Source organism: Neolamprologus brichardi, chromosome 15, assembly GCF_056152115.1.
Source record: "Neolamprologus brichardi isolate AB-2024 chromosome 15, ASM5615211v1, whole genome shotgun sequence".
In the NCBI taxonomy this organism is placed as follows: Eukaryota; Metazoa; Chordata; class Actinopteri; order Cichliformes; family Cichlidae; genus Neolamprologus; species Neolamprologus brichardi.
In genome coordinates this window covers 30441594-30468152 of record NC_142118.1, presented here as the reverse complement: position 1 = coordinate 30468152, position 26559 = coordinate 30441594, and the positions used below count along the sequence as shown (strand labels likewise).

At 38.3% G+C, this 26559-nt stretch overlaps 1 protein-coding gene across 2 annotated transcripts in view; it reads right to left on the bottom strand.

Annotated features, from left to right (window-relative positions):
• bach2b (BACH transcriptional regulator 2b) overlaps window positions 1-22933 on the bottom strand; it is a 98632-nt gene extending 75699 nt beyond the window's left edge. Inside the window, exons 1-2 of one of the 2 annotated variants that reach the window (XM_006796252.3) lie at window positions 22647-22933; window positions 9147-9288 (exon numbers count right to left, since the gene is read on the bottom strand). In XM_006796252.3, the coding sequence (XP_006796315.2) occupies window positions 9147-9185 (39 nt within the window). In that variant the 5' untranslated portion in view covers window positions 9186-9288; window positions 22647-22933. The remainder of the gene's footprint in view (window positions 1-9146; window positions 9289-22646) is intronic. The other variant, XM_006796254.3, reaches the window with a different exon arrangement.
• Between the last annotated feature and the right edge of the window lie 3626 nt (window positions 22934-26559).

Sequence of the window (26559 nt, the reverse complement as noted above, 5' to 3'; positions counted from 1 at the left end):
AAAGGTTGAATATTCTTGAGTTCAAGGGCTGAAATCCTGAGAAAATTGCCTGAAGTAAACTAGCTCAGAGACAATAACAAGAGGCTGAAGGTGAGAAGAGTTGGGCCTTTGCATCTAGTAATATATTCCAAGGAGATCTGTAAAGTGCTCTGCTGCCAGTTGCCCCACATAATGGTTTCCATGGTGATAGGTCCTCAGAGCCAGGCCTGCAGTACAGAAATGAACTGACAGAACAATGACCCCAACTTTCACCACGTTACAGAATATTTTTCAGAGGGCTCGTTTTCCATTCTGTGTCAGAAGGTAAGTGAACGTTACTTTACAGAAAATAAATTCTGCTTTTTTTCCCATCTTTTGTTCCCATTATTTCCATGGTCAAAGCACAAACACATGCTAAAGCTTCCAGAGCCATCCTCTCAGCCTATAGTCTTGACAACACAGTTGGAATTTGGGATTTGTATGCATCAATAGTTTAGAAGAAAACAACATTCTTTCCCCAACTCTGAAGAACCATTTCCCTTCAGAGAGTCGATTTCCATTTTAGATAACTGGGAATTTTACAATGTTGATTTGAAGCAGTGCTTTATCTTCTCTATAGCGCAATATAAACTTATTATGAACAAATTTCATCAGTGAACCTTGATAAAGATATTTGTTCACATAGCTGCATCTACAGCAGAAAGAGGAAAAAGCAAATGAAATAATCACACTGAAGAGAAAAGCTCCATAGATGGTGGTCTATCAGCATGAACATGCGCTGATGTTGGGGTTAGGGTCATGCCTTCTTTGTTTAAATTTTCTATGAACAGAATTGACAGCGTGGGTTGACATCACAGGCACAGGGGTGCACTATAAAATACGAAAAACTTTTTTTGTATTTTCGTAAATTTTTAAAGTTCTCTACTGTTCTCTGCTGCACTTGTTACTGTGACGTACCGTACATTTTGGGACTAAACCATTCTAGAGACATGAGTGGGTACATACCTAACTATGTAATCATCTACCACATACCATTATAATATTCAAATTTAAATAAGTGTTTATGCAGTTTATTATGCAGGTATAAATGTACTACACCTTCTTAAATGTTAGGTTTTGCTATTAAAAAACAACAACTAATTATTCAGCTATGAAATTAATCATTAATTGCAGCTTATGCCTCAGAGTCATATTAATGATTCAACAATTATTGACAGCCCACCAAGTTTCTAAATGCTCCACTTGTAACTTGCTCGGGTTTTCAAAGGCAAACCCCCCCCCCCCCCAACAAAAAAACACACAAAAAACACCATATGACAACTTAAGGAGAAGACAGTCAGTAATCGAATTTAAATAAAACACTTGCTCAGGACTCCTTAAAGTTGCACTGTGAGTTTGCTCATTAACTCTCCTCTTGAGTGACCTTTGTTGCTCAAGGTGGGCTGGAATGAATTGCAGCCTTGTTTCTGGCATACAAAGACAGACTGTGCTGATTTATATCCAGTGAGAGCAATGCAGATTTTTATTAACCCACCGAATGTACTCTAAACACTTTAAATCCATCCACATCAGATAATACCTACTAAGTAAAAAGCCAGGGCCTCTTCCTGTTAAGGTAATAGTGCACAGGAAGGAAGTTAATCTATAAATGTACTGTCCCAGCTACCAAACATTAAGTCAACCTGATAGAAGCATCCAGTGACAATTCAACTTCAAAATTACCTTAGATGCAATATTGCTGCATAATAGGTACGCCTGTTCTTTTGACTTGTTTAAAACACCGGAGCAACAGTAGCACCTCTGCAAGCTCTGAGACAAAGTGGTGCTTTAAATTCTTGTCTCCGATACTCCTTTTTTAAAGCTGAGGCCGTTAGGAAATGGGAATCCCATTTGTGTTGTAGGTTTCTGATCAAAAACCAAAGAATCAAACTTTAGGAACTAGCTGCTTATGCTTTGCTAGAACACTGTTACTCAGATCACATGGTCTGAGGTACAGAGCACCCAAGAACGTGGTGCTTCAGTTTTGGTGACTGTTCCTTTGCACGAATTGTAGAAAAGGAAATAATTTTTTTTGATCTCCTGCTGAACAAAGAAATTAACACAGCGAAACAGAAGATCTCGGCTCTCGGCTCGACCTCTAAACTGAGGATGATTGATAGTCATGTTATAATTCATACCAAGCTTCTTGTAGCCGAATGCAGTCTATAATATTGTGCATGATGTCCTTTGAGAGCTGTGATTGATTGATTGATTGATTGATTGATTGATTGTAATCTGTGCGTCCATGGCTAAATTGTGGAAATGGAATTCTAGCTGGTTTGTAGAGATCAAATATTACATGACATGCAAATTAATGTATACCTTTTATGTAATGTGCTTTTTTTTTCTGGATTTCTGTTTTCATATTCTGTCTCTCCACTTTAACATAAAAATTAAAGAGTGCTTATTTCTGTGTAAGTGAGCAAAAAAAGGGGATCAATGATTATTTCCCCCACTGTATATGTGCGCATTGGAACAGTACAGTTTTTTAATCCAGCTCACTACCCTGTCAAAATATGGTAACTTCTAGCTCCAACAGACCAACATGGTGTTTCCAAAAACATAACACTATGGTTTCACTATGCAGGTTCCAGAAACAAATGGGTGACATGGATGTGTTTATCTTTTATATAAACCCTATATACTTTTTTCATGCAAAAAATTATCAGGAAAATTGACAAAGGGAAATGATAAGCAAGTTGAACTATACGCACAATCAATAATGACATTAGCACCAAATCCAGACCTTCCTGTAGTGCAGTGAACACAATGACATCTGATACAGGAGCTATTCTAGCTGTGCGAAGACAGCATGAGAAGAACAAGTGCAAAGAGCATTCGGCACATGGTAAAAGCAATCCAGTCTGATCATGCAGATTAAAAGGTCAAACTCTGCCTCAAACTTGCCTCTTTTCACTGTGTTTTTGTTGCCAGTGGTGGGTTTGCCTACTAAAATGTCCTGTCTTGTCCAAAGTGTGACAGTGGTCCTGGGATAAGCTGGCAGACTCAACACCCCTCCCCCCACTGGCAGGGCCAGCTGTGTATTAAAATAAATCTGTGCACTTGTCCCACCCCAACACACTCGCTAGACATTACCTTATACAAAGCTAGCTCCAGCATATTCTGCTGTCTGGTGGCCTGTGATCAGATTTTAGCTTCTCCTGCTGCCCCTGGCTTCAACTCTCCAAAGCCCCCCTCCATGTTCAGCCCCACCTCTTGTGTGTGTCTGTGTACACGATCTCACATGACTCAACAAAAGCCCAATCTTGGAGCAGGGCTGTCCAGAGCATTTTTCCTAAGAGGGGAGGAGAAGACTTAGTTTGTGGAAGAGACCTGGAGTGCTGCCCTCAACTTGTCAGGCCTGATGGATTTTGGCTAAAAATAAAAGAAAGAAAGGGGCCCTCAAGATGAATGAACTCAATAGTGCAGCACTGTTAACCAAGAAGCCACATCATGCAACATCTCCAGGTCCGTGGTGCTTAAAAAACAAGGAAGGTTTGCATGGTGGCGAGAGCGCTGGATTTCACAAACAAAACAAACACAACAGCCCAAGACGCATAGCTAATACAAGATGAACCAAGTCAGTGGGAATTCCTGAGCTCCCCTCTGTTACCCCATCCCACGCACATTCCCCTGCCACATTCTTAACAGCAGAAAAATCAGAGCAAAAAGGGAGAAGATAGAAAGGATCATAACTGAAACCAAAGCAGACAAGCCTGCAGGCTTTAAACTCAGGGAGAAGCCCTGATCACTTACTACTACTACTACTACTACCCTTTAACAACATTTTTCAGTTTTTATTTGTCTCAGTGCTTTCCCTGTACAGCAATGCAATGTCACCATTTACAGAACAGCTATTCACAAATGCTGCCAGTGTGCTGTAGACTGTTTTTATCAAGAGAAAACATTTAAAAATAGAGTATTAAGAGTTGGATACAACAAGGAGTTCCTGTTTGCTCTGTAGTGGGTTTGCAATTAACAACCATCATTATATTAGATCTGACAAGCCTTAATTAGAGGACAAACAAGCAGATAATCTCAGTTCTGACTGGATTTCTTAGCTAATTATATGCCAGTCTTTAACCTTCCTTCCTCCTCCTTCTTGAAAGAGTAGTTATAAAACAGCTAAATGATCTGCAAATGGTTTATTTCAAGAGTTTTAGTCAGGATTCAGAATTTATCACCATTCAGAAACAGCACTAGAGAAGGTTACGGATGATTTTCTTAGGGCCTCTGACAGTGAACCCTATGAGAGATGATATTTCTCCCATATTAGCTTCTCTTCATTGGCTCTCTTTTAAATTCAGAGCTGAATTTAAAGTTTGGATAAATCTTATCTTAAAGACCTCATAGTCCCATATCATGCCAATAGAGCATTATGCTCTCCAACTGCTGGTTAACTTCTGGTTCTTAGGGTATTTAGAAGTAGAGACAGAGCCTTCAGCTTTCTGGCCCCTTTTCTGTGGAACCAGCTCCCAGTTTGGTTATGGGAGAGATAGACACCCTCTCTACTTTTAAGATTAGGATTAAAACTTTCTTTTTTGATAAGGCTTATCTGGTAGGGCTGAATTAGGTGACCCTGACCCCTCGGTGAGTTACCAATACAATAGGCCTAGACTGCCACCAATAATGCACTCAGCATCGCACATGAGTGAGTTGGTAACTTTTGAAGCATTTATAAATGAATTAAACTGACACATTATATGGGTTGCTCTTCAGTATTTCTTCTATTTGCTATATGTATGGCCGTATGTAAAGCTTGTACAAGGACTGTATTGTGTTCCAGACAGACATCTGGATCCTATCAAAGACCACAAATGCAGATGCAGTGAAAGCAGTAAGAACCAACATAGGCAGATCAGGCTAATGAGTTAGTGACAGAACATTTTCAACCCGTGCAACAGATCACATCTCTCCCTCACACACACACAAACAGAGGTTCTACCTTACCTAGCCTGCCATGCTATCCCTCCCAACTCAACAAAGGAACAAAATGGCAAGAAGGGATACATGATACAGCAGGGTTAAAAATAGCCTGCTGACGGAAATAGAGCTGTATTTCATGACCCCTGCATAGTGCTCTTGGTTTACACTTTGGCTACGTTCACACTGCAGGTCTTAATGCTCAATTCAGATTTTTGGATCAAATCCGATTTTTTTTGTCTGCTTGTTCACACTACAAATAAAATGTGACAGCAAACGCGCTCTAGTGTGAACCCTCAAAGCGGCCCGCATGCGCAAAAGAAGACGTCACACACAACGCCTCTGTTTAGACCCAGAGCAAACAGTATTGTTTGACTGATGGCCCTTAATAAAAAGACTTGTTTCGGACTTTACGTTTCCCAATTTTGCTTTAAGTTATAAAGTTATTTTGTTATTTATATATGTCCTAATAATTATCCTTATTGCTGTTTTAGAGAGGAGCGGTGCTTCAAAGGATAGTTGCAGATTTCTGTGAGAATTTGCAGATTATACAGTACAAATAAAATGTTCACGTTTCTCCAACGTTGTCTTCCCAACAGTTTCACTGGATGCCAGGAAGCGTTCACGATGTCTTATCGGGCGCTGATAATTGGGGTCTGTCTTGTGTCAGTAACGTAAAAGACTGATTTAATGCGATATGACCATTTAAACAGCAGTCGCTTTCTAAAACATCAGCTATGTATCGGATTCAGTACCACATATGAAAGTGACCTGGGTCGGATTTGAAAATATGGGATCGGGTCAAAAAAGTTGGATTTGATGCGCTTTCACCTGCAGTGTAAACGTAGCCTTTGAGTAACTGTAGTGAAGTGTCCTAAGATTTTTTTGAAATGGTTTTGCTGTTCTTATTGTTTTTTGCACCACTAGCAGAATCAAACGTTCTCACGCAGGTCAAAGCCAAGAATGCTCCGTTTTGAGGATTTAGAGCCTCATGGTATGTGGAGAATAAATGATCTGCTGAGAAAACTGAGAACTCTACTTTCTGTTTTGAATTCCACTGCACAGCCATACTACTAAAAAAAACCCAATTACATCTTCACAGAAATATCCATGAGCGGAGCAGCAAATTTTCCCAGCTGTGCTTTGATACACATCACTAAAGCTTAGTAAGAAAAGGAGGGAATTCAGGAGAAAGAATGCCCAAATATCAATTGTTTTCTTGTACAATGTTACTAGTCATCTTAATTCAGAATATCTGAATGTGGTCTTTGCTCCAGGTCAGGGTATGGATGAAAAATAGTCCACGAAGAGGGAGATTAAACAGGGTTTTGCTTTTGATTCAAAAGTTGCACTACTGTTTTCTTTATAATAGTTTTTGCACAGAAAAAGTTGCCTTTTGTTAATCTCACCATTTAAATAGGCACCATTTCTTTGTAACTGCTAAAGAGCAGCATGTATTCATACAAACTTGATTGATTCAAAGACATTCCAGGGGTATAATGGGAACAATTTCTCCCACTTGGTGTCATAAGTGCATGCTACATGCCTCAGAGTGTTAGGAACAATAGCCTCTTTCACTCGTAGTGCCAGGCTGGGGATGGGGAGGTGCATCACTGGAAGCAGACAGGGCTGTACAGTTGAGTGCAGATACTTCAGAGGGGCCTCACACAAACCCGGGCAGCAAGTTGTGGCACTTAAAGCCCAGACATGGGTCATGTGTGAATTACTAGCTGGGATTACTACTGCTTTGTAAAACACATGCATGACAAAACTTTGTATCTGGATTAGAACTGGCTATGGCAGCTAAAATATCAATTGTTATGACATGTTTTCCCATATTAAGGATGAACTGCATTTTAGATTTAGTGCATGGATTTTCCAAATAGTGTTGCAAGGGTCTCTGGTTGGGGTAAGGCGGTCAGGTTTAGAGTTAGGGTTGGAAACGTGTTGCTGCAGTTGAGAAAAAAGCACCATCCCAATTTTACATTAAGTTAAAACCCTGTGGAACAGCACTGACGTATCCTTGAAGCTGTTTCAGCTGTAGCTCATTTTATGACACTTGACCTTTGCAAAGATTGTGCAGTTCAGTTTGTATTAGTCTTCCTCCTTTTTGCGTGCTAGACATTTGGACCTACAGGGAAAATGGTAGCACACATTTAGGACTTTGGAACAAATCCAGCTGAAAGGAGCACCTTTAGTTTTAATGTAGCGTAGTAGTAAACGCACAACTGCGCCTTGAACTGCTGTGACAAGTCAAAATGCCTGCTGTGAAACATCTGCTGAGTCAGAAGTGCATTGCAGAGGGGTAAGGAAGCTAATCTAATTGTGTTAGATCCAGATGTGACCTCGGCACTGTTTGTTACAGAGTAGCGTAAGGTTCAAAAGTATATATGGTACTTTTACAGTTGAGAATTGCTTTATAGTGCACGTCTCATTCAGCTAGTTACATAAAGTGTGTTTATCCATGCCTAAGTGCTTTCTAGTATTCACATAGAAACTCAAACTCTTATGGATGGATCTCGCAAGAGACTCTGGGTTCAGTATCTGACCCAAGAATATGATCAATCCACCGACCTTCCAATTGGTATAGATCAGGCTACCATTGGGAAAACACACTAACAAAACCACAATATACAGCCATCTTTAAAAAATCACTAACGATAACTTAAGCTGTCTGAAATAAAGTTACACACACACACACACACACACAACAAAAGAAAAGAAAAAATCCTAAGAAAATATGTTTTTCATGTCTGTCAGTTATCTTTACTTTCTCTTTTCTGAATGCTAAGACTTGAGCCATTAGAGTACAGAATGACATTAGTAGAGGGTTAGGGTATAGCACTTTTCTATTCTTTTGAACCACTCAGTTTTTACTAGTACTTTGCGTACCTCATGACATGCATATCTTTGAACTGCAACCCAAGCTGGAGTTTGAACGAGGTTCAAACCTGGCGTGGCTTGTGTTTTTCTGCAAAGGACAGCACAAACTACTGCATCATATCTTGCAGGTAATAATGCCTCAGTGGCTGGAATTTGTAAAAAAAAAAAAAAGATTTATCCAGCATTGCCTCATTCACCCAGTCATACAGAGTGATGGCTGTGAACCACCACTCAATTTGGCGGTATGTCGATATAGGACGTAGTTTGGGGTTAGGTATGTTGCGCTATAGAAACATAAGGAAGCAGTACTAAGGATACAGAGTGCACTTATTTTAGCTAGATTTTCATCGTCAAATGATTTACAGCAGGAGGTCCAGGCCAGGGAAGCATGTCACTGCTGCCAAAAGTAAAAGTATTCTCAGGGTGTGAAACAGATGCCAGAGCTCCACGTGGTCTGGGCTGAGCCCTCTGACAGTCTGTACTATTACTATAGCAGCTTTAATGCCACCATTTACACTAACCAATGACACTCCAAGAACACCTTTGCATTTGCTTGAAGATTGTGAAGAAAAACCGGCATAATTGTTCCGTCTTTATGTTCATACGCAAAGCACGTGAGAGCTGCAACATGTCACTTCAGAGTTACCGTTTCCCTTCTAACAAGTATGTATTGAGAGGGAAATTGGACATAAATCAAATTTGCGAGAACAAGGTTAAAGTAGAGGTTTCTTTGACTTATTTTATAACCGGAGTGATCATAACGATCGTTGAAAGACCGACTCCAGCACAGGAGAAAAAGTTGGATTAATTATCACTGAATATTAAATCTTCTACAGCTGCTACTCTACCACCTGCAAAGGAAGTCAGAGAAGGAAGCTGCATTTCCTTTGCAATAGTTTGTTATAAATGGAAATATGAACATTGTAAAGAATTTATTAGATTTGAACCGTGTGGTTTTCTTGTTTGAGAACGTCAAGGCAGTTCGTAAGCCTTTCTGAATGGTCTGATTTAAAGCAAGGTTTTCGGTTTTTGAGTCCAAAAACTCTGTGTTCAAGGGCTAGACGTATGTTTTTGTTGTGTTTCTTTTTGCTTTTGAGACTCTAAATGATCTATTGAATATAAAAAAGGTAGGAAGTAAACATAAACAACTACAAAACAGCTCCGCCTGAAGTTTTGTTTTTGTGTGTATCACTATGACAAATGTTTGCCTCGGCTTCAGCAGCTTAACCACAACAGGAAAAAACAGCCTTCCTGCCAGCAGAAAATCATGTTTTGACATATAAAAACAAAAGGTGAGCGTGTATGTTAACAGTTCTACTTACAAAATTGTCCTTCATCTTCTTTGGCTGATTAGTGATCATTTATCCACGAGCAGCAGACGGACACATCTACATCACTATCAGTTAGAAAGGTGCGAGGTCAGAGAGATGATTGGCAGGTTGGTGGAGCGTGGGGAGGGCGTCCCTGCAGCATGAAGACAGACCCTCCTATCATCCACAATTACTCATTTTTTCTTTCTACGCAAACATGTGCACCATTGTCACGTCACACACACTTCAGATACAAAGATTACAGAAACAGAGACTATTCACAAAATGTTGGACACAATGGCACATTTACAAGAAAGCTTTTTTTAGAATGTTGCAAAAAAAAAAAACCCTGTTTTAATACGAGAAAATTCAAGAGAAGTCAAGAAATCTGTTAATTAAGCACAAGTTTAGTTTTTCAGGATTTATAATAATAAACAATATTTATTGCAAAAATCAAAGTAAAAGAAAGCGTACTCTTACAAATTAAACCACAAACAGGAAAACCTTTAGGTGATGAACAAATGGAACTTTTGATTTTTCCTTTCATTACTATTTGGGCAAAGCGCTTAACCCTGTAATCCCCTTTGTATCATATTTGATACATGAATTTCTGAGACCTCTATCTCATCAACGTGATAAATACTTGCCATAATTCCAAAATGTTAAGGACAAAACTCTTTTTTTGGTCTAAAATTAACATTGTTGTTAACAAAAAGTTGCCAAAAACTTCCAATGTCAATGTCGCCAAAAAAGCGATACAAAAAATATATAATAAATATATAACAAAAATATATAATACACAACATGATATAGCAAAAAATTTGTGGATTTTGTTATAAGGGTTAATAAACATCTCAGTTCCCCAAAATCTGAATTTTCTGGCTATTTTTTGATGGGTTGGGTCTCACAGGGCAAAGTACACAAACAAATCATATATTTCTATTTTTTTCTGCCTGACTGATGTAAAACCTTGGTTACGTAAACTACATGAAATCCCTATTTTACTAATGTTGTGAAAATAATAGCAGCTCACAGATTTTTTTTTTGAAAAAGTAAGCAGTTTCCTCAAATATTTAATCATTAATTAAAGTGTATGGGTTTTCAGCCTTTGGTTTGGCTATTTAATAATCACTCCAGGTTTTATGTTTGTTCTGCTCTTGCTGTGCTTTCATTTGTGCCAGGAAAAAAAAACATCTTTAAGAAGAGTCTTTCAGCTCTTCATCATGCTGCGCAAATTCAGTAAAATTGCAAAATTTCACCCCTTTTGCCAACAGGTAGATAATAATCTGCATGACAAATACTGCAAAAATTGGTTCACCCCCATTTCCACAATACATGTTTTACAATGTTTAAAATTTAAAAAAAAAATCTTGATTCAGAATTTTCTGTTTTGCTTCACATCATTAAAAACAGTACATGTTTGTTTTTATACTGCAGTGGTTTTTTGTCACCAGCACAGCATTTTAATATTGCATCCTTCATTATATCATTATTTTATCTGGTTTTACTATTAAACATTTCATATTATATAATTTCATTTAACAAACACTAATTCCTATTGCTTTTTAATTTTAATAAAATAATACAACTGTACTGATAGTAAAACTACTCATTAGCTGCAATCACATATAATAGTTCTGAGATCTTCGAATAACGTGCCAAACCCTGGCAAACTGATGGGAAGAAGAGGATTTCTGACTCTTTGATAATGTCACATTACAAACTAACCAGAGTCACATTGCTGCCATCACACAGCTGCTAAAACCCACTGGCTGTGTTAAATGGTAATGTCCTGGCTGTAAGAGTTAAAGGCACGTGCCTGTGAAATTTTTCACTTTCACTTTCACATCAATTGAGAAAACTTTTTTCTTAGCATGGCCAAGTGTGTTTGTCACATAAATATGATAATGATTGTGCACAGAGCAGAGAACGAGAGATTAGCCAGTTTGTTACTATAATCCATCTAAATTGCTAACTGCTGTACAGCCTTTCATTCAGCTGCTCTCACTATCCCACAGTTACTCTGTCCTCTACTTTTGTTTCTCAGACATCTTCTCTGCTTTTCATGGGAAAATCTATGTAACTTTAAAAACGTGCAGCACTGTCTCCATTAGGGCTCCCCTGAGTTTTGCCTCTCACTTAACCTCTGAAAAGCTGGAAAGAAACATCAGCAGAACTGAAAAGCCGCCAGGATCTATATGTCGTTTAATTGATATTATTATTCTCTAGTCATTGCGTAAAATAATGATATTCAATAAAGACAAAAGGACTGAACATCTGACCAGGATTAGTCAGGAGAAGACATAGGAGCACCAAAGAAAATATGTCAATATTAAATTAGACTAAAAATTTAAGTAACACACGAACACGCAGCATTTCACATAAATGTGTGCAACTAGAAGATGGCACAAAGTGTTGACCAACTCAATTAAAAAAGTTTTTAAAAATCATCATTTACATTAATTTAATACAAATGGAAAGAGAACAGCATATACTGTTGATGTGCTCAACAAATCAATGCTAAAAAATATATAAATTAAAAACTAAAAAATCCTTATTAACGAACTCATACTGAACTCATATTTTCACGTGTCAGGGGTAAAAAGGAACATTTGCGCTGCGCAGAAACAGTCATTTGATTCATATTGCTATATATATTGATATTAACTGTAAAAGGAATCACAGTGAATTATATTTTTACACCAAAAAGCCCTAGGCACGTAGACACACACAATCAAGCTGGTATGGTTGCTTCAAAACTGCATGACTGCAAGAAACCAGTCAAAACAAATTTATGTGACGTCTGACCATCGAAATGAACTCTTTCCAGAAACAGAGGAACATATTCTTATTAAGAATAATATCCATTTTTTTAATCTGTGGGGAAGCATTTAATGGCAGGTATGTGTGTTGTGTTGACATGCTGATGAACTGATGAAGACGATGTTGTGTTGTGACTCAACAGTGGAACAGCTCTGCCTGGCTGACCTTTTGCCATCTGTCCTTAATGACAGAGTCTGGCTGGTGGACTGCAGGCAGGAGCATGTGACTGCTGCAGGTATACAGCTGGTGCCTGCTTACTCACTGTAGACCATGGGGAGACACAAGTGGACAACCACTGAACTGACCGTGAACTCAAATCATACCCACTTCTGGTTTCCCTTGCTGGTTTAAAATTAATTTGGGTCATTGAGGCTGAGGCTTGGAGAACAGACTAACCAGAGCTTATACTCGTGTGGAAATTTTTTTATTTGCCATTTCACTTTTCTGGATGTCGCATAGACTATTTTTTAGACTTTTTTTTTTTTTAACTTTTCAAGAACGAGGAACGGCAGACTATCAGATGTTGACATCCGCTTACTTTGAGGTCATTTCCTCTAGTTACCCTGGATTATATTGTGTCACAAGTAGGGAGTGATAATGATTTTTTGCATTGGTTTTTTTTAAATTACAAAATTAGAACAGAACAAAAGAAATTTTAGCATGTTTTCTTATTTTCTCAGACTCCACCAGGTTTGCTTTGCATGATTCATAGTTGTAAATCATCCTTTATCTTACACTGGGCTTTGGTGCAGCCCTGCAGTTCATCCCCAGTCTAAAACAAATTATTTTACCACCTCTGATATTAATGTAATTAACCTTTCAAGCCAAAGAATTTTGGGTTGAATTGTTCTTCAGACTAGCTTGTAGAGACTCATAAAGAGAAAGTCAGAACAGCAGGTGGGTGGGGCTGCTGTGCCTGAGATGATTTGTTTTTGGGATGTCGGTGCTCTATGACATCACATGTGTTAAAAACTTGGTAAAGAATATTGAAAACTGAGTTTTTGACTTATTTACCATATTTTTAAACGTTGGCCTTTTAAAATGAACAATCAGTATTATAACAGAATGTATATGACGATACACTAGGAAAGGAACAAGAAGTTTACAATCCAGTTTAACCTAAATCAAACCTAACCTTACTAACATCATAAGTTTGTATGTGTTGTAGCCTGGCTGCCCTGTGAAATGAACACATCTCTAAAATGAACCCATAACAAAAACATTTAATCTTTCTGGTTATCGGAAAAAGGTAAAAATCAACACATTTCGACTTGTAAAGCTACGAGTAACTCAAAGCTGTCAGACAAATACTATATTGTAAAAAAAAGAGAGAGAGAGAGAGAAATATTAGTCTGCATAATACATAAAAATGAAAAACTACCTACATCTTCTACTTGTTGTTGTTATTACTGTAATTTCTAGCTCTCTTCCATGGTGTGTCTTTTGTCCTGTCTTCCTTCCCTTGACCCCAAACGGCTGCGGCAGATGGCTACCCTTTCCTGAACCTGGTTCTGTTCTGAGGGAATTTCCTGTTAAATGGGAATTCTTCCTTCTCACTCTCGCCAAGCACTTGCTCATAGGGGGTCATCTGATTGTTGGTGCATCTCTGTATTACTGTAGGGTCTTTACAATATAAAGTGCCTTGAGGTGACTTTTGTTGGATTTTGTGCTATAAATATAAATAAATAAACTGGAGTAAAAGAACTCAATTACTTTCTTATTAGTGGAAGCAGCGTCCATAGGGTGAACATCACGTTTTCAGTTTCATCGTGTCAATTTTCAGGTTTCTCTCGCTGTATAACTTCATCTTTCCCTTTTTTCGCCTCGTTTTTATGATTAGAAAAAAGTCAGCCATGACTGCCTGCTGTTAACTGGAGAAAAAAAAGGCCAAGAGCAGCAAATTGTGCTGATCTTGTTGTAACCTCATGGTTTTTACAGTGCTGCGCAGAGGCTTGATGCAGGAAGTGGGCACATTACTGCACTTCCACGCCCACAGCAGCCCCATTCCCTCCCTCCATTACACCAACCCCCCTCCTAACCACCTGTGCTGGTCTCACAGGATGAACCCCCCCTCACCCCTAAAGCCTTCTTTCCTCCGCAACACAAACTCCTTTACAGCTGCACGTCTTTGCCAAACCACATACTGAATGTGCTCTGTTGTTTTACACTCCACTGCTTCAACAACATCAATGAAGATTTGGTTTACTGTAAACTGTCTCCAAGTGCAAGCGAGCATTCGTTAAAAGATTGGGCTCCTCCCAAACTCATCTTCTTCTAGAATTTTCCATACAGACGTCTGCTTCAAAGATACCCATGTTCATCAACAATATTTTTTGTACAAAAGAAATTAATAATAATTGTTTACATATACGGCAATTAATAAGGAAATCTGTGATGCTAATTAATCAGTTACCAGCTGTTAATCTTCTCTGTATGTGACATAAACCAAATACAAATAATTCGGTGGTTGGAATATATACTCATAACTTGCTAGCAACAGTTTTCAGTTACATTAAATTGCAGTGCTGATGATTTCCTCTTAAATTTACATCCATCCATTCGCTTCCACTTATCCTTGTCAGGGTCGCGGGGGGCGCTGAAGCCTCTTCTAATTACATTTTGATATAATTCAGTTCACTTTTATTCATACAGGACCAAATCACAAAAACAGTTGCCTTGAGTCGCTTTATATTGTAAGGTCAAGACCACTATAATAAAGTATTAGACTAATGAACACAGAATCCTTAAACTATACATAATCATTTAACCATATATCCATTATATTGGCAGAAATCTTCAACGATATTTTCTGTGTTGTTACATCGTTGCATTTAGGTGAAATGACAGTTATTTTACAATGTGCTTTGTGCCAAATTAATATTATTGTTGTTCTTTTTCGTGAAGATATATATTAATTATTGAACTGAATTGAACTATATTGCCAACACGGGAATCATTTACATGCTTGAATACAGCCTAAGGTCCTATTAGTTGGTTTATCATCTAACAAATGCGTGTTAGATATGTTTTAATAACATGTTAATATTGCAGTCCTGAGTATTTATCAGGAACTAGTTTAATGTTACACCAATAACTGGGCAGAAGGAAGAAGGCAGTGTTGCAGCAGCACTGGCGAGCTTTTCAATGTGTAACCTGTGATGTCAGCATGTGGAATAAAAGGGTGCTACACAGAACTAAATGACCTCAGGCTTCAGAGAAAAAAGCACACAGCAGCGTTCTTCTTCTAACGCGAGAGCACGAATAACCAGCCAAAACCAACACGTCTCATTGAGACATCCTTATATTTCTAACCACAAATGTTTGTGGTCAACAGCCAATATCAGATTCAGGAGTTTAGAAGAACCTTTATAGCTGGAAAAAGAATGAGTTAACTCTCATTGTGCAGACTGATTCTTTTCTACTATACCTAAAAGCAAAGCAAGGTCATTTTACTGGATTGATAAAATAAGTATAATTAATTATAATTAACTAGTTTTTTTTGTTAGCCCCTATGCTAACTATTTAGCAGTTCAGCTCAATATCTTAATTTGGTGGAATATTTACTGATGATAAATTTCATAGTTTCAGGCTTAATTAAGTGAGCCTTTGTAAGATTTAAAGCTTTCCTTTCCCTGATATATTTATAATGAAGCTCCCATTTGACGTGTTTTCATTGTGTGAATCATTAATATCTGTTGAAAAAGTATATTTTTATGAATTTACAAGATATAATAATTAGTAAGAAATGTTAAGAAAAGTTTATTTGGTTGATTCTGTACTTATAGAGCCATTCTGGATCTTTACTCCACATCGTAAATAAATTATGGACCTTTTGTGGTTTAAAAACGTAATTTTAAAGCTTATTGCCAAATTGAAAAACAAAATCCGTATGCTAATAAATATCAGGGGAACAAAACAGAAATATAGGCTGGGACAGCGAAGGTGTAATCATCAGATCTGCCATGAAGAACATCCTGATGAGTCAAAAGGAAACAGCAAAGACAACGTATATATATACTGAATATATACACTTCACATGTGACTCAGCAGCTCCAGAGAGCAACCAGAAGACTACTTCTGTGCCTCAGTGTTCCCCGGGAGGACTACGAGGGGGCCTAACCCCAGAGAAATTCTCTGTCTACGCTGCCTCATTTTCACCACAAAGTGCTCTAATGTGATATGGTATGCATAGCATTTCTATGGTGGCAGCAGGGGGATGGGCTCTGGGGACCACACAGACAACAGTGCTTACTAAGAATAACCCAAGCAATGCTGAGAAAATCCAGCATTCTTATATGGAGGAGCTGTCCAAGCTGGACGCATCGATATAGGCTCTGTTATCGTCACCGTGGTGAATATCCAGACGCTGCAAAAGCACTGGATGAGGCTCTCTAGCCGCCATTTTGCCAGTTGGCCCAGGGGAAGAAACACTGTAGCGCACATGTCATTCACATTTAGTGATGCTTGGAAAAAATAAAACAAAGACCACACACAAGTCAGTGGAATTGAAAAACAGCGTGCAAAAGCTTCATCAAAGAGCTTGTTTAAATGTGGAGGCGTGTGTTTCACATGTGCGTAAATGAGAATGCGTCAACTGTAACACATAGCTATTTTTATCAAACTATAGGCGCACTCGTAAGTGAAGTCTCTACATGAGAGCAACAAAATGAGACTTCTTTTCCACAAGAAAAGGAAAAAATTCATATTATTTAATAAAATCTACAAAGAAAATTTGAGAATTGCAATTAAATATAAAAAGAAAAAGCTGAAAGACACCTGCAACTAAAATGTCTGTTTCCTCCCCCCCCCCCTCCCCCCCAGAATTTGCTACACATCCTTGTGGTTTTGAATGATTTTATGAAACTATTTGATATTTGAAACAACTGCTAAATTATTTTAGGAATCAAGATGTGAATGAAGCTAAGTTTATGTAAGTGTTACGTCCCTCTCCAACCCGTATTCTCTTAAGGTTGCCTGGGCTTCACTGCTAATTAACCATATTTGGTAAGGTGTGGATAAAGGCAAGACTGAGGGTCACTCTACAGAGACACACACCAGTTTTGTCTTTTTGGGGTACCAGTTGTTTTAGCTAAGTTATGATGTCATTTAGAATAAAACTACACTTCTTGAAACTCTAATGTCAGTTTCTTGTTGCTTCTGAGCTGAGTCATAATGTAAATGGGCGTCTGGGGTGTAACTGTCAATTTTGTCTCATATTCTCAATTTATGTTTAAACTTGTGACAGATAATGGAACACGTGTACGTGAGAGAGCTGAAAAAGTCAAACTGTGACAAGAAAATAAGATTGAACAATTTCCAATTTACAGTTTTACAAAACTCTTTAACTGATCAATGGTGAAATCAGACTTTTAAGGAAAGGTTAATGGGTTTAAATCTAGGTTTTTTGTTTTTTTTTTCTCAGATTGGTTTCTGAGATTTAAGATTTCCAGAATTAGGTTAACGTGAAAATTAAACTTTAAATATGATTAGAATTTGAACTCATGCCACTTTAATCAGTTCTTACAAATGCAGATAACACATACAGTACTAGTCAAATGTCTGAAGACTCATTCATTGATATGAATGCATGACTGTGTCCAAACTTCTGACTGGTACTGTTTAACGGATGAATTATAAATGTACTTGGACTTCTCTGTTGGGAAATGTCTTTTAACAGAAATCAGAAAACTTTACTATATTAGAACCATTTTACTACACTGAGGCTAAGTTTCCTCCCTTGTTCAGAGCACTTCAAGGTTTTCTCTAAAGCAGCTTTCAGCCTCATTCTGATGAGTCAACTGTGCCAACAGTAACAGTGCTGCAATAATCTAATATAAACAGGTTACGCTAAATTATTTCTTTTTGTTTACTGAATGCCACTTTACATTCTTCTAAACACCAAACCTCCCTCCTTTCCCTTCACTGAATTGAGTTTTCATTGAGAGCTCAGAAGGTGAAGTCCTCCACTCAGGGAAGAGGTCATCAAATAGGTGGGTCATTTACATGTCTCCATCGTTTCTAACAGGCACACAAAGGCACAAACACAAACCAAAACAATCGGAAATTTGACTGTGGTGGTTTGGTTTTGCTAGCTTCTTGGCAAGAGTCAAACACACACAGACAGGCTCTGACTCTGCAGCCGCAGACTGATGGCAGCTGGGGCTGGGTGTATAATGCAATCTGATTTCACACAAGCGATGAGAACACCAGTGCACATCGCTGCTGAGAAAAGTGGGAAAAGAGAAGAAGAATGAGCAGCCCTGACATGACACGGGGAAAGAAGGGATCAACAGGGAGAAAAGGAGAAGGAAAACAATAGCTTTTGCTGTAATGTACAGAATCTGAGATTTCTCCAAGCAGTGCTACTCCAGCTATGCCATCACTGGCAGATGCCCAATCACCTGCCTTTGAGAGTGCAATAGCAACATCTTTTTTTTTTCCTAGCCAAGGCAGTGACTTGGGATATTCAACTGAGCCGATCAGGGGTACTCAGATACCCTTAGTGATGCAAAGAAGCCTTTAAAGATGCGAAGAGAGGAGAGATGGGACCTGCTGCATACACTATCTGCTTTTTTCTTCACATAAATCAGAAATAACCGACCTTAAAAGGCTGCTGATATTGTGAATTTGATCACTTCATGTTGTCCTACTTCAGCTGAAATTTCATGAATCAATAACCCACCAGTACTTGGTTCATTTGGAACACAAGCACCTTCTCCAGTCATTTATTTCCAGTCTTTTTTTAATTAGCTGAATAGCAGGATGATTACATGTGGCTCAGCAGAAACAATGAGGAGCTAGCCCTGGATGTTTTAGTCTTCAGGATCCCTTCATTGTCACATGACAGGAACTTGTTGTTATTCGGAATTTTAGCTGTCGAAGACAATCCTGAGGGACTCAAGCAGATCCCCAGAACAGCATTGTTCACAGTGAGATGTTCTGATATAATACCAGTGAGATGGTCCTATGTGTTTTTAAACGGATTTCAGAAGGACCTTCTTCATTCTTCATTTGGATGCACATAGAGATAAAAAAAAAAAATAGAAAGTATTTAAAAGTCCAAAATAAATCTGGAAGCTTTAAGCAAAGCACAAAAATGCAAAAATCTAGCCATTTGGGGGTTATGGCAAACTAATTCAACTATTCAATTAAACATTTACAATGGTTTAACATCATGATACCAATGTCCTTCTGTTTCCTTTGTATTTGTTTTTGTTATTATTTATTTCCTATTTCCTATTTAGTGCCATGGAAAGGAAGGGATCTTAATATTTAAATAAACTATTTACCCTTTGACATCTGAATATTCCTAATCCTAACCTCAAGGCGCCTGCCATTGTAGTGAGCTGACTGTCCATAGGTAATATGCAGAGCTTTTACTAACCCACATCTACACACTGTACTGTAGTTGTGCACTGTCAGTAGTGGGAAATACCTGGAACACAACTTTTCAGTGAGTCAGAAATCTACCTACATGTCATGTAGCATTATCAACATCAGGCTGTATGCTGTTGACTTTTTAAAGAGGCTGTACACAAGTGTGTCTCCTTTTTTGGGCTCAAACACAGAATTAGGTTTAGGTTTAGGTATCATCAGTGATGTCATTGTCCTCACAATGTTCTTTCAGCTCTTAATCACACTCTCTGAACAATTAAGAAGTACTGCATTGTGATGACATTAGCCCCCATCTAGCCACTATTTATTCTACAGACTCTTTTCAGTCCTTTTGGATTGAATACAAAATTTGATGGAAACAAGGAATACAATAAAACAAGTAACAATTGATCATAAATTACATCTCATCACATTACAGAAAACATATTACTGAACATATGACTAGTTTGTACTTTTTGTTCCTATTACAGATGTATTATATCATATAATAGCAACCCTGAATAAACAGAAGAAGATGGATGGATTTTATATATTACTTGCACATTAAAATAGGTAGAAACAAGGCTTGCGGTTACAAGCTACAGCCTGTGCACTGGTTTACTTTCAAGCTGCAGGTTTTTGGGGTAATTAAGGAGGCAGAAGAGAGAGGGAAATTCAAAATGTGATGCAATAACTGTGCAACAATTCAATATTCCTGTTTTACTGTTGTCTGTGGGAATTACAGTGTGACAAGACAATTCAAATTTTGTGTATTGATGCTGTCAAAGTTAGAAGAGAGTTTAATAAAGAAACAAACAAGATATGGTAGTTTTTCATTGCACTCATTATTGTTGGGTTTTGTAAGGTTGCAGATAATTGATAAGCATTATTGTAATCTTCCAGGTCTATTGTGACTGTATTACTGCTCTGATCTGTTACGGACACCTAGTGTAAGTATATTTGTATATATTGCAAATAAATTGATGCTTATGCAGTGTAACTTATTAGCTGTGGTAAAACTCGTCTGGGCAGTTACCATGAATCATTACTTAAATGTAAGTTGTTTTTTGGGACTTAAAAACTACAAATATAGAATCACAAGCTGAATATAATTATTAATAATAATAATAATAATAATAATAATAATAATAATAATAATAATAATAATAATATTGGCTTTAAAACTTTGCAAACCCTGCCCCATCATAAGGTTTTAAAAAGCTATTTCACCATCTCTGCTGTTGTGAAATTTTCCTCTAGATTTCATTCAAGGATCTTGAATTCTTTGGTTCTTATAAAGTCTGTAGTGTTTTCTGAATGCAGAGTCACTGGTTTACACATATCATTCCACATGGTAAGAACACGAGACTAAACGCTGGTCAGAGAACAGACCAACTGGAACTGAAAATCTTCTTGCTGTTAATGATTGTTGAGTGATGTAATAAAGAGATTTCTCACTGGTGATCTATTAAACTGATCGTGCTTACAATAAAATGTGACACGCAATTATGAAAGTATTATTTTTATGCGATTTGCGTGTCTTGTTTATACTAATGAGCAAAGAAACCAAAGCTTGACGTAAGCTGACAAAGTCACTGTGAGGTTTACAGTATGGACTCCACCCCCTCCCCTCCTCACAGTACACAGAGGACTGCCATGCCTGGGAAAAGAAAGGCAGGGGGCTACTGTAGAGAACAAAGGGTTCCGTGCGTAAAACTGCGCATGAGTGCCACTGCCGTGCACGCGTCGCCAAAGCAGCGCGTTGTCTGTGAAAATGTGAGTTCACGTCAGCTGCCTTTACACCACCAGTGAGATCCTATTAGCTCCTATTACCCATGCACCTGCTCTCGGCACAGCTTAAATCCATCCCTGTGGCGGCTGCGTGGAGTCAAGGCGTTTCGGGTGTTTCAAAAGAATGCGCGACGCATCATGACAAAGGTTCTTGATCATGATGATGGAGGATCCATCCATGATGCTGCGATCGTTCCGCCGTTTGCTTTGCATCAGCACTATCAGACAAAGAGGATGGTATGCTTCCTCGAAATGCTGCATCACCGCATTTATAGCAGCATCACTCCGCTCGCTTATGATTCCAGGCCCCTCCGCTGCCGAGGCAAACACATGGCCATCAAACAATAGTCATGACGAAACAAACACTATTAAGAAAAAGCCCTGCCTGCCTGCACAGTCTGCACACACGCGTCTCTTTAACGACAGAGGGAAACAATGCAAACGCGAGTGCCTGCAGCCGCCGATATGAAGCCAACTAATCTTACTGTAAACACAAACGAAGCACATTCTCATAAATCTTTTAAAGGTCGTAATGCATGGCAGCACGTGAGACTACACTGTTTATATATATATTATCCACGATCACATTTTTTTAAAGAGTCACCTTAAAAATGCCCCTTTTTATCGACTGAGGTGCATCTCAGCACATTACTGACTCAAGATTGACTAAGACGCGATTGCAGCATCTCCTCACATGACAATGCAGCTCCGCGCACAAGGGTGCAGTTTGATTTAAAAATGCCTATTTTATATTCTCGAATATGATGGCAGACTAAGAAATATATATATAATAATGAAATGTGGGTTTAACGTCAAACGAGGGATTGACTGTTATAATGTGGATTAATGATAAGGTGTGCTTATTTTTATTTATATAAATCAAATCACAACGCCCAATGGGCTTTATATTTTAAGGTAAAGACCCTACAGTAATACAATGATTTCACACAGAGTGAAATAAACTGGAATAGCGGTAGTAACAGTTCTAATGAGCTCCACATGAACTAGATGCACACGTATTGAACGAGGAAGGTGTTTAATGACTCTGCATGTGGCAGCTCATCCTGACAGATCACCACCGACTACTTTACCATATTGGATAAAAAAAAAACAACAACAACAAAAAAACAACAGTACAGAGGAGCACACAGAGAACGGTGACTCAAAGCATAACAGGATGCGGTACAGAGTTGTGTTTCACTCCTGAACCCGCGTTCACACCCCATCACATTACAGGCTTCAATATTCGTACCACGCGCCAGGCTTTCAAGATTCATGCGTGCGGTTCTGCTTTTTTCCCCTATAAAGTCGATTTTTTATGCATCTCAGCAGGGGGCTCTGTTGGTAGTAGCCCACTACCACTGCGTCACTTATGCAAGTTTGCGTCTCGGTTATGAGAGCATCAACAATAGACCGAGATTGAAAGCTAACAAAAAGAACAGCTAGAGAGCGAGAAAAGGAGAGAGAGAGAGAGCGAGAGAGAGAGAGCGGTCAGAGAGGAAAAAGACGTGCACGCCAGCTCACCTTTTCCGTCCTATTCTGCTCGTACTCCAGCCCTTTTGTCCGTTTCCCACAAGTTCTTTCACATGATGACTCGGTTTGCCGTTTCCTCAAACCCTCCTGATTGCAGATGGATGACTTCTCTCGCTGCCGCAACTCGGTTCTTTGTCACTTACAAGAATGTTTATTTAAAACACACACACAGACAGACACACACGCTACAGTGTCTGTGATTTTACGATTTGTTGTGTACGTGTGCGCGCGCGTGTGTGTGCGTGTTGATCCTGCACGGCGTGCCGCTCCTTCTCTGCTGTTTGTTACACTCGACTGGAACGCCTACTCTCAGTCGCTACATTGTTGACATTCGCCCGCTGACGTCACTCATCCTCTCATTCACAACATCGTTAGCGAGACGCGGCGTTGCGTTGAAGCCGGCGGGAAGCGGGTGCGTAGTCCTTCGAAAGTGCGCAAAGGAGCTTGGAGAATCGCACTATTCTGACTTTCTAGCTCAAATCCCTCCCCCTCGGCTTTCTGGACTCCCTCCCTCCCTCCCTTGCACACCATGCTTTCTCCTGGTCCTCCCTCCCCCCTCTCGTGAATGCAGCGGGAAAATTACGATTAATGATGACACAAGGCATTTTTTTCGCATGTGAGAACAATTAAAGGGGATGTTTAGCTGACTTATTTTCCGATCACATTAAAAGCCTGATAAGGGAACACTGAAACCCATCTATCTTCTTTTCAAGTGTGGGAACTATTTTCTTTAATGTTTTTATTATTCACACGCTCCTCTACCATTTCTATTTATTAATGTGTTTTACTGAACTCATTACCTGACACACATTTGCAAAAAGAATAATTAATAGTTTCAGCTCCCAACTTCCACGTAATTAACAATACAAACGTCAGTGTATCAGCATGAAAATATACTTAAAAGTACCCAAAGTAAAAATAATCATTAGGCAGATTCAGCCTTTTCAGAATCACATATTTATCTATTATTTATAAATTATTTATTTATTTATTTATTTACTCATAGCTATAATGTTGTTAAATTACTTATACATGGGATAACTTTTAATTCATTTAGAATTTATCTGTACAGTGCCAAACAACAACAACAGTTGGCAAAGACATTTATCTCTTATAACTTATATTAAGAAGACTGATATTTTTAAATGTGGATAATAATAAGTAAGAATAATCTTAGAAAATAAATGTTGTGTAACACTAAGCTCACTGGCCACTTCATTAGATACTTGTTCTACTGTTTGTTAAAGTAAATATCTAATCAGCCAATCACATGGCAAGATCAAGATGACCTGTTGAGGTTAAAATTGACCATTAGAATGGACGGGAATGGTGATTTAAGTGACGCTAAAGCTGATATGGTTGAAGGAGCCTACTCTTAGCATTTCAGAAAGTTCTGATCTGCGGTGAATTTCTATTTCTATTCAACTATTGAACAGTGTGAAGAAATAGCAGATATTCAATGAGAAAGCAGTTCTTTGAGCAAAAATGCCACTTTTAATGTCAGACATCAGAGGAGAATTGTCAGACAACTCAAATAACCACTTGTTATGCAGAAGAGTATCTCTGAACACACACAACAGTAAACCTTGAAGCAGATGGGCTACAGCAGCAGAAGACTACACCAGGTGCCACACATGCCAGCTGAGAACAAAAAGTGAGGCAACAGTTTGTAAGGACTCCCTAAAATTGGTTAACAGAAGATTGGAAAAAAATGCTGCCTGCCATGACGAGTCTTAAATTGTACTGCAATATTCAGCGCTGGTGATGGTCTTTTGGCATGGCATGGTTGATATTTTTTGGCTATTTCCATTGCCTTTAGTACCCAGTAAGCATTGTTTAAATGCCACAGCATATCCGAGTGTTCTTTCCGACCGTAGCCATCCATTTATGACCACAGTCAGAACAAACAGACATTTGGGATGTAATGGAACAGGACATTCACATCTTAAAAGTGTCGCCAACAAATCTGCAGCAACTGTGCAATGTTATCATATCACAGAAATACAGTAAAATAGCACTTCACTAAAACTTTACTTCAATAAAGTGTTTAAATTTTATTAAAAGTTATATTCCATGTCCTGTCACGACAACAGTCTGACAGCACTGTAGCACTCTGGCTAGTGTAAGTTCTTAAAAAACAAAAATGAAATTATAAAACTAATGAAAAATTTGTCACCTAAGAAATTCAGTGTTTTTATTTTGTAATCATTTTAATTAATGTTTATAACACACATGTTTTGTGTGCAGTGTAAAGTGGGTCTCTACTAAATAACTTAGCTACTAAATAAATAAATAAACAAACAGATATAAGCATCTAAGGGATATTGTGCAAATGAAGTTCAACTATGCCAAGCTTTCTTTGCATTAGCTGGCTTGAAAAAACCTAAAACTCCAGTTGGAGATAACAGGTATCACAGCAATTAAGAGAAAGTTATTAACTTTCTATCCTACTCAAAGGAGGTTTGGCTCAGCATGTGAAGCAGGGCATCTACTAGTTGTAAAGTTATTGGTTTGATCCCTGACTAACCCAAAGTGTCCTTAGGCAAGATAATGAACCCCGAGTTGCTCCTGATGCTCCTGGAGTTTGAATCTGCGAGAGAAAACACTTTGACATAGAAAAAATTGGGTGAATGAAAAGCACTTTGAATGCTAGAGTAGAAAAGCAGTATATGCGGACCAGTCCATTAACCATTTATTCTTCTTCACACAAAATGACCCTTATTAGTACAGCCTTCTCAAATCAGAGACATTATCAGATAGCGATGAGAAAATGGTGATTGGAAATCTCTAAAGAACATACAACAGTAAAAAGCAGTGATGTTACAAATAAGACAAAAGATTAATGCTGCAGAAAATTGTTGCTTTTAGGATTGATCAAACATAGTGGTAAAAAGACATCTGAATTACAGTTAATTATTTTATAGTTGAGTTTACTCTCAGTGCTACTGTTTGTTTCGAACATGTTAGTTTCCTGGTAACACATTAGCATTAAAAAAAAGATTGTACAATAGGACGGACAGAAGACAAAAGAATGTCTGTATTTTCTCCTCAAACAGCTGACAGTATTATTTCATATGTTCTTTAAAAACAATTCAGATGTAACCATTCAAGTAGAGATTGCTCTTTTGTTGAACTGCAGTCAACTGTCAGTTGGGCCACAACTTATTACAAAAATTCGATCAACTCCTTACATCTGACACAGAGGAGGTCTTAGGAACCTAAAAGCGTCAGCCTGTGGGGCTGTTGCCAGTTTGCCTTGATGGTGATGAATATGAGTGCTCATATTTCTCTTTAAAGAATATATTCTAATATTGTAATGTGCACACTCAAACCTGGAGACTGTAATTAGTGCAAAAACCACTTCGTTTTTTCTCGCGAACGGAAATGCAAATGAATGGTGCTTTATGAGCTGAGCGAAGTTGTGAAAGGGGAGTAAGCTGAAGAACTCTGCTCAGCTTAAATACCTGGAAGGCACTCGCACCCTTTTTGGACAAGTAAACACTCACTGGAGATGTTTTAATTTCTAACGGGGGAAATGTCCCCTGGGGAGTTTGCATATAATTATGAATTATCATTGTAAAACATACAGCCCCTTCTTTGTGGCAGAATTTACTTGGATATTGGATACTGGATATTCCACTGAGTGGCATTCAGAGAATAGCATTAAACCAACAATCTGAAATTGTGCTGTTCCTGACATCAAAATAAAAAAGCCAGGAGTTTTTAAGGTGTTCAGATAAAAGGCAGGGAGATATTATACTTTTGTACATTATGAATAGGGAGGTGGTGATAATAATTCATGACTGTGAGTTCATTTTATTAATTTTCTTCTAGTATAACTCATAAACAAGAATTTGTAAATAAGTAAGCCCTGATCATGAACACTGAACATGCAATTAACATG